Source organism: Podarcis filfolensis (assembly GCF_964270895.1).
Source record: "Podarcis filfolensis genome assembly, chromosome: 1".
Lineage (NCBI taxonomy): Eukaryota > Metazoa > Chordata > Lepidosauria > Squamata > Lacertidae > Podarcis > Podarcis filfolensis.
Genome location: NC_139604.1, coordinates 28859772 through 28876158, shown reverse-complemented (window position 1 = coordinate 28876158; position 16387 = coordinate 28859772). Strand labels below are relative to the sequence as shown.

The following is a 16387-nucleotide window of genomic DNA, read 5'->3' as shown; positions in this document are numbered from 1 at the left end:
TAAAACTAGATAACACTCAAAATAATGTGTGTTGGTGTACATACATACGCACACTTGCATTTGGATTTAAGAAAATGCAGAGACTGTCGTGAGGAGTTCCATTAGATTTCCATTTTCATGTGTGAGAGCTTTTAATTCTCAAACCATCCCTATTTCACAGAAAACTGTAAGTAGCAGGTTTTAGCCATTAGAAACAGAATGAATTACCAAGAGGCATGCCACCGTTTTGGCAGTAGTATAAAAACCATTGAAGGAAAAATTTACTACCTGTCCACAAGCTTGCTGGCTATACTTACGGGTACAATTTGAAAGTGCTTTATTTTCAATCCATGGCTCAGTGACAGCACAAAGGTTTTGGGGTTACTCTGGCTGTCCCGTACCAAGAAAACACTAGCAGGTGAAGGAACAGAAACAAGTATCAAACAAGTATGAAAATCTGGTAGCAGTGAGTTACTGTTAAAGTTTTGTAGCTTTCCTAACAAGCATCAAAGTTTAGGCGCAGAAATAACCACTTGTTCATGGCAAATAGACATTATTTTATCTACCGTATTTTTTGCTCTATAAGACTCACTTTTTCCCTCCTAAAAAGTAAGGGGAAATGTGTGAGTGTCTTATGGAGCGAATGCAGGCTGCGCAGCTATCCCAGAAGCCAGAACAGCAAGAGGGATTGCTGCTTTCACTGCGCAGTGATTCCTCTTGCTGTTCTGGCTTCTGAGATTCAGAATATTTTTTTTCTTGTTTTCCTCCTCCAAAAACTAGGTGTGTCTTGTGGTCTGGTGTGTCTTATAGAGCGAAAAATACGGTACTTAAGTGGCAAAACTGTGACAGCAATAAATAAATGCATTCTCAACCTCTCTTAAGATCACTGTATTTCAGCACACCATCTAGTGGCCAAAGAATGAAACCCAAACCAAACATTCACCTGTTATCCAAGATTGATGTGTTATCTCAGCAACTTTGTGGTCCCAATTCCACCATTTGCCAAGCAAGATAATGGGAATGCAGAGGCAGGGCCAAACATGTCAAGAGAGGCTCAGTGGTTCTGTTAGGGTGGGTTGCTATTCTATGCTGCATCAACAGAAGTATAGTGTCCTGATAAGTACACTAAATTTAGGAAACCACAAAATACAATCATACCTTGGATCTCAAATGCCTTGGCTCCCAAACAAATCGGCTCCTGAGCAATCAAAACCCGGATGTGAGTGTTCTGGTTTTCGAACGATTTTTGGAAGCCTAACGTCTGGAACGGCTTCTGATTGGCTGCAGGAGCTTCCTGCAGCCAATCAGAAGCCACACTTTGGTTTCCAAACATTTTGGAAGTCAAACAGAGTTCCGGAACGGATTCCATTTGACTTCCAAGGTACGGCTATATCCAGAAAGGTAGTGACGTCCAAGCTGGTGCCACAAACTCTCTCACCAAATTTAGGACCACCTGTACATTCTTTCAAGGCAGCCACTAGCGTATCATCTGCCTGTTATGTCTGATTTCGTTTTATCATTGCGACCCATGGGAACAATTTGACTGCTCAAGCAGTTAACAGTTAGTCCAATTTTAATATAATAATAATAATGATGATGATGATGATGATGATGATGATGATGGTTGGAACTCTTACCCATCTACCAGTCCTTGTCGCAAAATTAGTTGGTGCGCCTCATCTCTAGAGATCTTATGGTGAAACCACGGCTGTGAACTGTGTATGGCTGAAGCGTCAGGAAGAAAGGGGAGGGAAAATTCTTATTAGGATCACTTTTGTGTATGACGATAGTGCTGCATTCCATGAGACCTTCTGGAATGGTACATACCTATATTCGATGACACATTCTGCAGAGTATTGGGACTGTTGTGAGCACCAAGTCGCAGACACCCTTTTTTCTACGTGGGAAGAAAGAAAGAAAATCGTAAATATTTCAGAAGAAAGAAAGGGGGAAAAACCAACAGAAAAAAACATTGTAATGAACTTTTTTTATACCCGCCATGCTAATCCTTCTTCCACTGCAACTGAAAGGGCTTCTGTGGGGTTTTCAATCACTCTGGATTTATGTCCTGTGAAGTCCATGGCCACTAGAGAATTCTCCGAAACACTTCTCTGCAAAAAGGAAAAGGGAAAAAAAATCCATTTAAAAACATTACTGACCGAAACATTTCACAATATCTCCTCAGTGTTCTGTTTTAGAAACAGCATTTGGCTTCTCCCTGAACCACTCTCAGAGCAATAATAATCTTTGCATCTATTGATTAGCCAGTTGGAAACTACATTAAGAATAAGGCAAAAGTGTTCTGTATATATATTGCAATAAATATGTCCTGAGGGATTATCCAGTTATCAAGATCAGAAAAAAAGATATTTCATATATATAAGAGGGTTTACACTCTGCTCTCTGCTTATTCGACACCATAACAATTCTACTCGTACATCTACAGGGAAGATTTTACGGTAGTTAATATAAAAATGGGCGAGATAACTTTCTGACAGCCGCTGCAGCAGTGGGAAGCAAAAGAAGAAATAAACGCCTATCTGAGGAGGACCACCTATTTAAATGGTATTAGGATGATGGCAAAAGTGGTAAAAAGAATTATCTACGTCCGGCAGCTAAGTGATCTTGCCCTATCTCTTGCTGGAACGTGGTGGATTCTAAGAGCTTATTCTGAGCCATGTAACTAAGTGAATAGAGAGATGGTCCACAGAGGGCACAGGTGGGCAACACATGAGCTAGATGTAGCCCTCGGTCACTCTAGGTGCCATCACTTCAGGTGGGGTACCATCAGCCAGGTAGCATCACTGATTTCTGCACAGGAAGAGTAACCTTTTGTCCACTGGGAAACATTAAACATCTCTCCCGACAGCAGAAATGCTCCCCATACAGTGGTACCTCGGTTAAGAACTTAATTCGTTCTGGAAGTCCGTTCTTAACCTGAAACTGTTCTTAACCTGAGGTATCACCTTAGCTAATGGGGCCTCCCACTGCCGCCGCCGCTGCGCAATTTCTGTTCTCATCCTGAAGCAAAGTTCTTAACCTGAGGTATTATTTCTGGGTTAGTGGAGTCTGTAACCTGACGTGTCTGTAACCTGAAGCGTCTGTAACCCGAGGTACCACTGTATAGCCAAAATCACTGCAGACAACTATCTTGGTGGCATAAGGAGCACTGTGAGGCTGGTTAAACACTGTATGTGTGTGCAAGAGGGGGGAAGGTTTGTGTGTGCGTGTTTATATGTGTGTGTGAGGGGTTTTTTTGTGTGTGAGAGAGAGACTGTACCCCCCTTTACCCACCGCTACATGTGGGCCTTGGGCCCCCGCAAAGCTTGTCTAGCTCAGAGATATAGGCACTGTCCTCCCCACCTTTTGTTGAGCTTGCATTGCACTCTATATAGAAGCAACCCAAATACTTTTTTTCCAGCAGCTGCTAAGATACAGGCACATATCAAAATGGACGAAAGCATCTCACTGAGGTTCATCCATATGATCCTGTGCATGGTTCATGTAAGGGGAGCAGGGAGCTACAGTTAGTTTTAACATCTTTGACAGAAACACTATGAATTAAAATAGTATGAACTAAATAAATCTTTGCAGGTAATGGGATGCCCTGAGATCAAATTACAGCATAATGTAATACTCTTGCAATACTATGGAAAACCTGGTGGATAACTGGGGCAGGATGGGGGCTGGGAGAAAGCAGCAGGCCAGGTTTTGTGGATCGGTATTGCTTCATATGAGCTGAGAAGTACCTACCACAGGTGTGCTCAGAGAAATGCACCCACTTCTACCTTGATAGGGGTGCATGTAATTCTGGTAAAGCTGCATCCCATACTACAAACAAAGAAGAAGGATAAGAGCTATTACAGTCTTGTGGATTTCAAGATCAACAATCAGAAAGTACTCAGTGGTGAATTGTGCCAACCACAAAGTGGGTAATTTCCATCACACTTTGCCTCTCCCCACAATCTGCCCGCCCCCTTTAAAAAAAAAAAAAGAAGCTTTGAAGTAGTTAGTAGGTAGCTACTTTTCTGTTTCCAAGATAAGGATGCTGACACTCCTTTGCAGGGAGTTTTAAAAAATATTTAAGAACAGAAAAGCTGGATTAGGCCAAACTGTCTACCTACGCCAGCATTCTCCTCCAACAGTAGCCAGCCATATAGGTTTGGTTCCTTTTCCCCCCTTCCTGGAACATTCACCATTTCCTCTGCAACCCATGGAAATTTCCCCTGGGGATTGGGGGACTGTTTAGCATGGCGTGTGATATAGTTTCTAAACTTCCCTCTTAATAGTACTGTAAAATTGACCTGTATTGGCAAGTAAGCCTGAGTGACTGCAATCCTAAAATTATTTCCTAGGGAGCAAGCCCCACTGAAGTTAGAAGGTCTTATTTTCAAGATCCTTTATTAATAATAACCATTACTAAACTTTTTATTTGTCGTGTCTGTATGCTTTAATCATTAAAGGGTAACTAAGAGTCATACAAAAAGGGGGCAGAATAACAGTTTTTCCAGCTAATAAGGTATAAGAACTGCTAAGGTTACCCTTTTTAACTTTAAGAAGAGTTTATCTTACTGTCTATTCACATGGGTTGTCGCTGTTTAGTCTGCTGTCTTAGTTTATAGGCTTGATCATTTTCTATTTTTATTGTTTATTACTACACTGTCAGCTGCCCTGGAAACATAAAATTTATGATGGCAAGTGTGGGGTATAAAAGTATGTATGTAAAAACAGAAAACACAGAGCTCAAGGAGATTGAAAATACCATTTTTACCCAGAGGCTGTAAAAGAGGAACGAGGCATTTTGTATACAGAAATAACTGGCGAAGGCAATTAATAGGAGAAGAGGACATTTACCTTAAGCAACCGAATTGCTGTCACCCAGCAGGTCCTATTTTGTTCACTTTCTGCATAAAGTTGTTTCAGGTCTCTGGCTCCTCCTGCTTTCTGAGGCTAGAAGGCCACAGCATATTGTTTTAACATTAATTCATATCTTGAAGGCAATACCTGTTGAAATAAAGGCCACTAATTCTCCCATTTCATAATCAAAATTTCATTTAAAAAAATTAATTTAATTTCAATATTATTTTTCCTGGTGCCAATTTTTAACAGAAGTAAATAAATCCTCCCCCTCCCCACAAATAAATATGTTTTATTTATTATCAAAACGGTTAGGCATTTACCTTAAAGCAGAACCCATAGCTGACTGGCACTCCAGATATCTTTTTGCCTGTCAAAGACACATATATGTCACTACTGCTGAATTCACTGAAAAGCTGCAGGTGCCTTGGCTCCTAAAAGGAAGAGCAATATAAAACTATTACGGACATCTTAAATTGTTTACACCAAAAGGTGGGGAGAGAGGCCGTTCTTTAAAGTATATAATTCCCCAAGACAGCATCTAAACGATAAAAGAAAGGTGCTTCAATGTAAGGTGCAACAACTTACTTTTCTGAAGTGAAGAAATTTCGATCAACACCCATATATTATTATCCCTTGTGAATTTATTAGTCACTTTCTTTTGCCAAAGGCAACTCAGAGCAACTTACAGTCAAAACCAGTGTAATTTCTATACTATCCTTCACCAACTAAGTACCCTACAGTTGTTTAGCTACCTATTTAAATTAGACATGCTAAAAATTCACTTTGAGAGTTAACTCTGCAAGTTATAAAAACCACTTTCATTTATTCGAATATTACCAAACAAAAACCTCTAGCCCGTTCCATGCCTGCCTGCACCATAAATGTCTTCTTCACTTTTCAGCATCATCAACAAAACTTGAGGGAGGGGGAGCTTGGCTTTTTCAAGAGGACTTAAGGAAGACAAAACTATCCCTTACTGTGGAGAGAATATGATGCATACTGAGCTCTACCATTTGCCAACCTTACCTTTGACGTCCCCTTAGTGGAAAAATACAGACCCGATCTTCGCAGCAAAAAGTACATCCTTTTCCAGGTTTTTTTCCCTTGCTCTTTAGCATGTAAATAACTGTGAATTTCAGGATATGTACTGGAACTTAAAAACATCTGAAAGGGGAAAAAATACCACTTTGAATCCCACAGGAACAGACCTTTATCCAGCTACTCCTTCCTGTGCATATTTGGGAGCTCTGGAAGAGCTTCGGACTGCGCCGACAGGCGAGGAGTGTGAGTTCTCAGAAGCCTGTGGGAATTCAGCTGCTAATCTGACTGAAACGGAACACATAATTTGGTTTCCTATATTGCTAAGCTTTTTGCTAAAGGACCTCAGAGCTTCCACACACTCTGAAAACACTTTGCACGCTGCTAATGTTACTAAGGATATGGTAAAGGTAAAGGTAAAGGGACCCCTGACCATTAGACTCTGGGGTTGTGGCGCTCATCTCGCTTTATTGGCCGAGGGAGCCGGCGTACGCCTTCCAGGTCATGTGGCCAGCATGACTAAGGTCCTGCTTGTGGACTTCTCAGAGGCTTCTTGTTGGCCACTGTGAGAATACGATGCTGGACTACCTAGGCCTCTGTTTTGATCCTGCAGAGCAGAGCAGGGCTTTTGCTATTGTTATTATTTTACTTGTTTTACTGAGCTCTACCATTTGCCAACCTTACCTTTGATATCCCCTTTGTGGAAAAACGCAGACCCGAACTTCACAGCAAAAAGTACAGTGGTATCTTGGTTCCCAAATCAGCTCCTGAACGCCGAAAACCCAGAAGTGAGTGTTGTGGGTTGTGGACGTTTTTCGGAAGCCGAATGTCCAATGTGGCTTCCACTTGAGTGCAGAAAGTTACTGCAGCCAATTGGAAGCTGTGCCTTGGTTTTTGAACAGTTTTGGAAGTCGAACATACTCCCGGAATGGATTAAGTTCGAAAACCAAGGAACCACTGTACATCTTTTTCCAGAGCCCCCTGCCCCCGTTCTTTAGCATGTAAATAACTGATGCTAACAGAAGTAATAACTTTTTTAAAAAAATATTTTCTAAGGAACCAAGTCTGTATGCATCTCATAACCTGTTTCACAACTCCTGTCTGGGAGCCCACCTGTGAGAACAATCAGATTGCCAGGCACATGGAACAGGCTATCTTATTCAAATGACTTCTAGTGGTGAAATAATGTGAAAACTCTTCAGTGGAGGCTGGTCCGTTGAGACTGAATGGGGCATTGCCCCACCAACCTCAGCCTGCCCACACCTGCCTGCCTCCTTACTTAGACCAGTCCTGAGGGTGGTACTACCCAGTGGCATAGCGTGGGTTACCAGTGCCCAGGGCTGCGTAGAGGGGAGTGGGAGGGAAATGGATGGAGTACGCATGCACGCTCAACTGTCTAATGGCATCCGTGTCATCCAAGAAGAGATTGCAGCCACAGAGATAAGGAAAGAGTCGTTCCATTGTCTGAATAGGTCACTTTCTGGTTCACATGGAGAAGCCATTTTCAACAGAGCCCAGCGATGCAAGCATGCAACTCTATTGAGGTAGCACTGGGTGTTGAAATCTTGCACGCCCTAACAGCCCTTATGCCCCCCCCACACGATGCCACCGGTGCTACATGTCAGCTCCCCGCTTCTCCTTAGTTTCAGTGTTGCCCCTTATAGCAGGAAAGAGGATGAGGAGAAAGTTTAGAATTAGTTGGCTCTGCCTGTCATGGGCTAAAATACCATTCACTGATGGTCACCCAGATTTCTGTCTTAACGTTTCTAATGAGCACCAGCCATCACTGGCTATCCTTAAACCAGAACTCCCCGTAGAACAGAATGTGAGGGTGAAGAAGGAGGTTTGTTTTATAAAGCACTTAAATTTGGGGAATAGGTAGGGACCATTCCGTTCTTAACAGTGCTGGGCCACGCCAGCCCTATTGTTCTGTCAAACAAAGGCAATGCTTGAGATTTTCAGACACACTCAGCTGAGCGGTCCCGTTTTTAAAACATCAACATCTCACCTGCAGTATTTGCGTGTGGCTCATGGCTCCATTGATCTCATTTGAGAGGGATATCAGGTGTGCAGGGAAGAAAGTCTGTTAAAGAAAAAACAAAAGTACTAGAAGGGTTCAGGAAACATTCACAGATGCACAGCACATTTAGTTAGAAGGCCTAGATTTCATTTCCTTTATACCCTGTTTATGAGCCCTCTTGTAAAATAAGAACAACAGTAGTTGCCCTTGCCTGAAAACAAGGCCTTACAGCATTTGCTTATACCCTGAAGAACCAAAGCTCAGTGGTAGATCACATGCTTTGAATGCAGAAAGACCCAGGTTCCATTCCTGGCAGGTCCAGTTAAAATGATCAAATAGAGAGAGTTGCCTGGGCTCTGAACCAGTGGTTACAACCAGAGTAGACAAAACTGGCCTACACTTTACAGTTGAGTTTCTTCAGTGACGTTTTTATCTGGATTGTTTTATTTGATATTTTAATGTGTTCTAAACTGCTATGAGATTTTAAATCTATAAAGTGCTATAGAAATGAAATGAATGATAATAGTGATAGCTAGAGAAGTAATCTGACTAAAGGCAACACCCGGTGTTCTTAATGCTTTACTCCCGATAATAAACAGAGGGTCTTCCACGGCATTCAGAACATCAAGAGGATTAGTACTTGGGTGGATTTGTTGAGCCATATGTAATCAGGGTTTTCTTCTCAAAGAGATATCTAAAGCTGCCACGTTCAGGTAGAATGTACAGGTGTCTCTCCACTTATGCTTGCAACCACGTTTATGCGTGGCGCCAGGAAATAATTTAACAAATCAATTTAAACTGGAAAAAAGGCGCGAAACGGACTGAAAAGAGTGGGGAAACAGCAGAAATGGCACAAAAAGAGCAGGAAAACAGTTAGCATTCCCAGGAACCTTTGCAACACCTTCAAGGGTTTCCAGAGGTTTAAGGGGTGTTTACAGGCTTCTTAAGAGTATGTTCCCCACAATACACAATTTCACATATATATGCAGTGAAAGACAGGAGTGCCTGGTGTGCTCTGGTCCATGGGGTCATGAAGAGTCGGACACGACTAAACGACTAACAACAACAACATGCAGTACCTGGGAACGCAGCCCCCACGTAAGTGGGGAGATGTCTGAATATGGGGGTGGGGCAACATTCATGTGGTCACCCAGGCAGTGGCGTGGGCTAGTACTAATGGGAACAGCTTTGCAGAACTATTTGCAAGGCTGCTATACTCTGTTTGAGCAGCGGCAGCGATAAGTAAGATAAAGGATCTCAACAGAGCCCAAGCGCCCTGCCACTTCTTCCACTTATTCTAATAATGCTGTGTTGCCTTGTTAGGTATTTGGCAGAAACGTGTTTCATCTGACCCTCAGAGCCTAGAATTATATCCATGTTATCAGGGTGTGGGTGTATGTGTGTATGCAATGGTGCAGTTACTGTATTTTTCGCTCTATAAGACGCACCAGACCACAAGACACACCTAGTTTTTGGAGGAGGAAAACAAGAAAAAGAATATTCTGAATCTCAGAAGCCAGAACAGCAAGAGGGATCGCTGCACAGTGAAAGCAGCAATCCCTCTTGCTGTTCTGGCTTCTGGGATAGCTGCGCAGCCTGCATTCGCTCCATAAGACGCACACACATTTCCCCTTGCTTTTTAGGAGGGAAAAAGTGAGTCTTATAGAGCAAAAAATATGGTAATTACATTTCTTGGCAATAGTCTGGTTTTAACTGGGTGCCATAACTGATGACTAGCCACCCTAAATATTAAGGATTAGTAATTGAATCAAATCAATATACAGTCATGACTTACCTCAGGGTTTTTGAAGAACTCGTATTTGGCATAATTTTTTCTAAAATAAAATCTATTGCCTTCTTCAATTCCCCATCTTGACTGGATTTCAATCATCATTTCATGGTCTTCAATTATTCTCTCTGTGTAATAAAAGAAACATAAATCCTAGCAATTCTCCTAAATTAATTCACCTCCAGTGGTAAAATGCAAGAATTTGTATAAGTCACTCAGTATAATGATACTACAGCAGCTGTTGTGAAACTTTTGAAAAGGGCTGGAAGGCAAGAAAGAAATGAATGACAAGGAAGGAAGGAAGGAAGGAAGGAAGGAAGGAAGGAAGGAAGGAAGGAAGAAGCAGGGACAAACAGGCTGGGTCCTGCCTCTGGGCTGGCATGAATATGTCCCCAAGGGTATGACAATGTGTGTAGTTTGGCTCAGTGAAAGATGTCTGACACTCTATGTATTATATTCATCTAACTATGACCAGGGCTGCCCCATTTTGTTGCCTGAGGCAGAAAACAAGATGGCAGCCCTGGTCCATTCCACATACAGATGCTGACCAGGCAGGCTGCTGAATTTTTCTTCAACACTGGCAATGGAACACAGTCCATTGGCAAGTCTGGCTCCAGCTACTACTCATTTAATGCTTTTACCCCCCCCCCTCCCACTTCCTCACTAAGTAAACCAAGCAAACCTTCCACAATGAGAAAATCTAAAAATGATATGCACCAAATCCATAGTCTTGTTAACGAGGCAAGTCACTATGCAGAACACACACATCTCCTGTCATACACTTGCTCAAATAAATTCACACTGGTAGATATCAACCTGACATAACGAAGGCCACTTTGCTGCAAAAGATACATTTAATTTTCATGGCAGCAGAGAGATTGAAAAACCACACTGAAGACTGAGCTATGTCTCAAAATATGCTTCTTTAAAGACTTTAAAGAAAGCTTTCAAACTGGTCTGACATTTAAGTGTGGTTACATGGATGTCAAAGTGACATTTATGAAAATGCCACCATTTGCAGGTTTGGAAGGTGCAGAAAGTTTTTGGGGTTGTTGTTTTTTTTAAAAAAATGTTGAATATATTCAAGAGAATATATTAACCCTTTAGTTGATTGCATTATGGATTATTTAAATGAACAGTCATCATCACCATCTTGGAATCAGAGCTGATATCTACAACATGGTTTGAGCAATTTTCCATTTCCTACAAAAACAAAAGCTACATCAAATTTACAAAATTACGACAGCATTCTTGGTCAACCAATACTTCAAAATGCTTTTCAATCAATTAACAAAACTGCCAGAATAAAGAAGAGTGCTAGAACATCAGAAAGAATTCATGGTACAGACCCCAAGCCAGGTCTATACATCTAATGGCCTATCAAGTTAAATGCAGTTGTATATGGTGGTCTACCAGGGACTCGTGAAAACTCCTGTTCTTTGCTGCCTGCAGGGAAGAAGAACAGAGAAATGTAGGCCACAATGCATAGTTAGCAGGCTGCATTCACTGTGCAGCCTCAAGTTTTGTGCAAGCCTATTCTACGCCATATGTTTCTAATGGAGTGTTTCATCGTGTTTATCACAACCGAAGCTAGTTCCATCAAATTCTGCCTCTGGAACAAAGCCCAAGAGATGCCAAACCGTACTTCTTTTAGCTCTTTGGATACCCTGCACTGTTGTTTGGCAATGGGCTCCATGGGCTCCTCTGCGCCCACCAGTCCCTTCTGTGGGGCCCACAAGAGGTTTCAGTAAACATCCCCACAATGCGTAAGAGACTTGTGCTCTTCTTGTTCAGTTCCTCTCTGATCTGGCTTGATCTCTCCTACATAGAACACGTCCCCCTACATTTCACTAGAAGCCAGGGCTAGACATCTTCTCTCCCTTCTGTTCTGAACAGAGGAAATGTAGAAAGGGCTTCTCTTTGTAAGCAAGTGTGCTGGTGGTCTTCCATCCCTACCCAACTGAGGGGAAAGTGAGGGAAAGGGATGCCTGCACCATTTTGTGGTCCTGGTTCCTTCCCTGCTGTTTTAGATGTGGCAGCCATTTTGTGTTATGACATGCCCCCATGGCAGCCATTTTGTGACTGGTGCCCACAAGCTTCCAGGAAGGCCCGCCAGAGCGCTGGGGAAAGATTTGCCCAAAAGTAAAAAACACATATACCCCTCTTGGCCACCTTGGAAGAATTGGGAAAGCTGAAAATGCACCCCCACAGAAATTCTAAAGAAATTCTGAAGTACCCTCTGAGAACGCAGAATAATGGAAGCTTCTCTCGAAGGGGAAGAAGACATTTGAGAAACTGGAGGACAGATTTCAGCACAGCACTGTCTGTAGTTATTCCCTCCATCTTCTCTCTTATACCCAACTCATATCTAATCATAGTCAGCCATGAATCAAATCCATTTATTTTTGTTTCTTGCATCAATGGCTCTGGTCAAGCATGTTTATAGTCTTGTTTTTAAAAAGCACAAGGTCTCGTGGAGTGGTGTTTTCGCCATTTGGGATTCCCGTGGGCGAGGCTTAGGGAAGATTAACGATGTAATTAGGCAGGGAGTAGTTATATTGCTTCCCAATACATAAGCCCCACACTCTTCGCACATCTGTTTGGGGAGAACCTCAATTGAGAAGAAGCTATGGTTTGGAGGGGGGAACCCGTAGCAGCAATAAAACGAGAAAGGTGGGGGTTACAAATGTGTTCATTTGGTGTGATATTTTGAATGAATGCTCCCTTGTGGTCTGGTTTGTTGAATTTATATACCACCTCCCCCAAGGACCTCAAAATGGCATACATAGTTCTTTCCTTCCACATTTTTATGCTGTGAACCTTCGGATGAAGGGCAATATACTAATCAACAACAACAACAATCCTGTACTATATTAAAGGGAGTTATGATGGCCAAACTCCTGGACCAGTATGAAACACATGGTTAACTTAAGTTTTACCATTTCAGCCTTCAACAAATTCAAAAAACTAAAAAACAACCAATGCCAGTAGAAACCACAAATTACTGAAATTCTGCGCTTGTGTCCCTTGTTAAAAGTTAGGATCTGTAAGTTATAAACAACAGCGACACCTAGTGGGCATATCTACATTCCACACATATACGCAAAACTAAGTATTAACCTCTCTCTCTCTCTCTCTCTCTCTCTCTCGCAAAGCCCTCACACAGGCAGCAGTGAAGTTGTTTAAAACACTGTCAATATGTTCCTCCTTTCCTTTCTTTATTTAATCTATTTATATGCCACCCTTTATCCAAAGATCGCAATGCGGGTTACGGCATAAAAAGGAAACGTTGCTGTACTGTGCAAATTTAACAGCTTAGATTTATAGCAGTCCTGAAACTCCCATCCACTGCCAGCCCTGCCATTAGGCAGAGTGAGGAAGCTGCCTCAGGCAGCAGATTCTGGGCGACAAGGAGCAGCGGTGGCAGGAAGGCCCTGGAGGACACAGCTGTGAGCTCTGCAGGTTCTTCCCTTGAGCCCCCTAAGTTAGCCTGTTGCCTGAGCTGCAATGGAAGAGGCTGCTGTGAAAATAAGATTCAACTGCCCATCTGATCAGCTTCCGTACATGGAACTGGAGAAGAGAAGTAGGACCAAAAGCGCCTTCCACCAGCAGAACACAAAGTTAACCTGGTGCAGAAATCCCAGGGGTTGCTATACCACCACCCTGAAGTAGCATAATGTTTCACTGACCGAACAGGTGGTGCAAGTCAGGGATGAGGAACCCCACACCCAGGGGCCAAATGCCAAAATTCCAAAACTTTCAAAGAATGTTGCCCTTAAGAATGTCCCTATACAGGGCTGCCTTCAGATATTTGTTTATGGATGAAGGTTTTCGCCTGGCGTCTAAAGGCATATAAGGCCTCTTGCATGGATAGAGGATAGAGAGGGGTAGGTGTGTAGGTGTGTAGGTGAGAGAGCGAGGGGGATAGAGAGAGAGAGCGCTGCATCTAGCCTGCTGCACAAAGGTAGCATTTGTATTCATTGTTCTGCTCACTTTTTTTAAAAAAAATAATTTTTATTAACTGGCCAATCACATCAAATTAAATCACATCACATAAATTCCAAATTACAAAGCCAAATTTTTAAATTTTGTTGGGGGAACCCATACTTCAAGATCCAAAGGGGGATTCAGATCATCTTTTTATTACTGCGTTAATGTCCAAATCAGTCCCAATCAATCCAGACAAAATTCATAATTCTATCCAGTCTTATCTTGGTGTTTCCACATCATATCTTGTTCATATAATTTCTATTTTTCCTTTACGATCTCTTCTGTTAGTCTCCTTAAGCCGATAAGCAAAATAATAATCCTGTGTGAATTTCCCGTTCCTCCACTAAGTCCAGATGGTTTCCATATATCTCCTTCGTAGATAGCATCGCTCTTTCCATCATAAATTTGGCATTTGTCGCTCTTAAGTCCCACCGAGAAGTTGATCTACGATATGTAAACAACTCTATTTCTCTCTTTCTCCTCCCAGACCCAAGAGCTCCAACAATGCCTCCCAAAATGGCAACGGCATTTTTAACTGCGTCATTCCAAAACTCTTAGCTTTCCAGCTTCATCTTGAAACATTGCTTTGGTTCGAAAGTTTATCTCCACACAGCCTTAAATCCACAGCTTAAGTCCTTAGTTTCTGACTCATTAGGAGAGGGGATTCTTGTTAAATCACGTAAGAAAAAGGAAGGCATGTTTTTCCCCCCCTCCCCCCTCAGTCATTTGTAGTACCGTATCTTGACGTATCTTCTCATATTTTATTCTTGTCTTGTTATCAGAGATCTCTTCTGTCAGCAGTCTTTACTCCCCTTTTTCCTTGAAGCATGTGCAATTTATCTCGTCCAAATTGTTTCTTTTGAAGATGCTTGCAAATAGCGGCGCGAATCAGGGACGGCGTCCAGGCGTGCCGGAATCCCACAGGAGGGCTTTGTGCCTAGTGCCCCCACCCCCACAAATTCGGGGGTGGTATAGGGCACAGCAGGCAAGGGCCGTCCCCCCCACAATCCTGGGGGGGTTAAGGAGGCCAATTACCCCCATCATAGCCTCCAAATTACCTCGTGTGGGTCGGAGAGATGTTATTGTCAGCCATCTTCCGATGCGCCACCTAGTGAGTGCTCTGCTCACTTTTGAACCAGGCCCCTGGCCACCACTGGCATGCAGGTCTTGGAAGGTTGCTGAGAAGGGAACACAAGGTTCCCCATTCCTGGTGATGGCAAATGCACTTCCACTGGCACCAGTGAAGAGACCTAGGCATCTTTCACCATCCACAGCCTGAACTGAGCCCGCTTCACAATTTCCTCTTCAATGGGTAGAAAACATGTAGGCAGTGCAGCAGGAACACTGGGTTAGTTAGCCTGATTCTCTGATTCAGCACAGCGTGTGAACAATTACATTGAAAAGTTATCGGGGGGGGGGGAATTAAAGAACTTACAAATATTCAAAACATCTGTCAAATCTGAATACTTGAAATGTTGGATTTTGAACATGCAAACTATAATAAGCTACCTGGCATGCTGAAAAATTGCCCAGAATTGCATTTGTGTTTCAGGGGCCAAGTTTCGATGCTTAGAAATTTTGGAGCTCCGGGTTAACACCCCAGAGGACAGGATCACACTTCAAAACGACCTTAACAGATTAGAGAACTGGGCCAAAACAAACAAGATGAATTTTAACAGGGAGAAATGTAAAGTATTGCACTTGGGCAAAAAAAATGAGAGGCACAAATACAAGATGGGTGACACCTGGCTTGAGAGCACTACATGTGAAAAGGATCTAGGAGTCTTGGTTGACCACAAACTTGACATGAGCCAACAGTGTGACGCGGCAGCTAAAAAAGCCAATGCAATTCTGGGCTGCATCAATAGGAGTATAGCATCTAGATCAAGGGAAGTAATAGTGCCACTGTATTCTGCTCTGGTCAGACCTCACCTGGAGTACTGTGTCCAGTTCTGGGCACCACAGTTCAAGAAGGACATTGACAAACTGGAACGTGTCCAGAGGAGGGCAACCAAAATGGTCAAAGGCCTGGAAACGATGCCTTATGAGGAACGGCTAAGGGAGCTGGGCATGTTTAGCCTGGAGAAGAGGAGGTTAAGGGGTGATATGATAGCCATGTTCAAATATATAAAAGGATGTCACATAGAGGAGGGAGAAAGGTTGTTTTCTGCTGCTCCGGAGAAGCGGACACGGAGCAATGGATCCAAACTACAAGAAAGAAGATTCCACCTAAACATTAGGAAGAACTTCCTGACAGTAAGAGCTGTTCGACAGTGGAATTTGCTGCCAAGGAGTGTGGTGGAGTCTCCTTCTTTGGAGGTCTTTAAGCAGAGGCTTGACAACCATATGTCAGGAGTGCTCTGATGGTGTTTCCTGCTTGGCAGGGGGTTGGACTCGATGGCCCTTGTGGTCTCTTCCAACTCTATGATTCTATGATTCTATGATTCTATGTTAAGAGAAACCATGTAGTAAAAGCCCTGGAAAACTTACAAGGGAACGTGTTGCCAAACAAGCATACACACAAAAAAGGGAGGGTGGAGAATAATTTAGACCAAAAATGATCAGCAACGGAAATGATTTTAGAAGGCTCGTGTTGGCCGTATTACAGCTGCACAAATTAGAGTGTTAAAAGCAGCTGGCACCACAGTGCAAAACCCCAGAAAGAGCGATGTTCTAATAATTAACATGGTGTGTAAACACTTAACACACAC

The 16387-nt window shown here is 42.7% G+C and overlaps 1 protein-coding gene across 4 annotated transcripts in view; it reads right to left on the bottom strand.

Moving 5' to 3' along the window:
- The window catches only part of GRB14 (growth factor receptor bound protein 14), a 50855-nt gene that overhangs the window by 2157 nt on the left and 32311 nt on the right, over positions 1–16387 (bottom strand). For 3 of the 4 annotated variants that reach the window (XM_083577340.1, XM_083577339.1, XM_083577342.1), the window contains 10 exons: positions 9693–9814; positions 7886–7960; positions 5866–6003; positions 5160–5270; positions 4834–4929; positions 3733–3810; positions 1974–2090; positions 1807–1876; positions 1617–1704; positions 297–390 (listed from right to left, as the gene is read on the bottom strand). In XM_083577340.1, the coding sequence (XP_083433466.1) occupies positions 297–390; positions 1617–1704; positions 1807–1876; positions 1974–2090; positions 3733–3810; positions 4834–4929; positions 5160–5270; positions 5866–6003; positions 7886–7960; positions 9693–9814 (989 nt within the window). The remainder of the gene's footprint in view (positions 1–296; positions 391–1616; positions 1705–1806; positions 1877–1973; positions 2091–3732; positions 3811–4833; positions 4930–5159; positions 5271–5865; positions 6004–7885; positions 7961–9692; positions 9815–16387) is intronic. The other variant, XM_083577341.1, reaches the window with a different exon arrangement.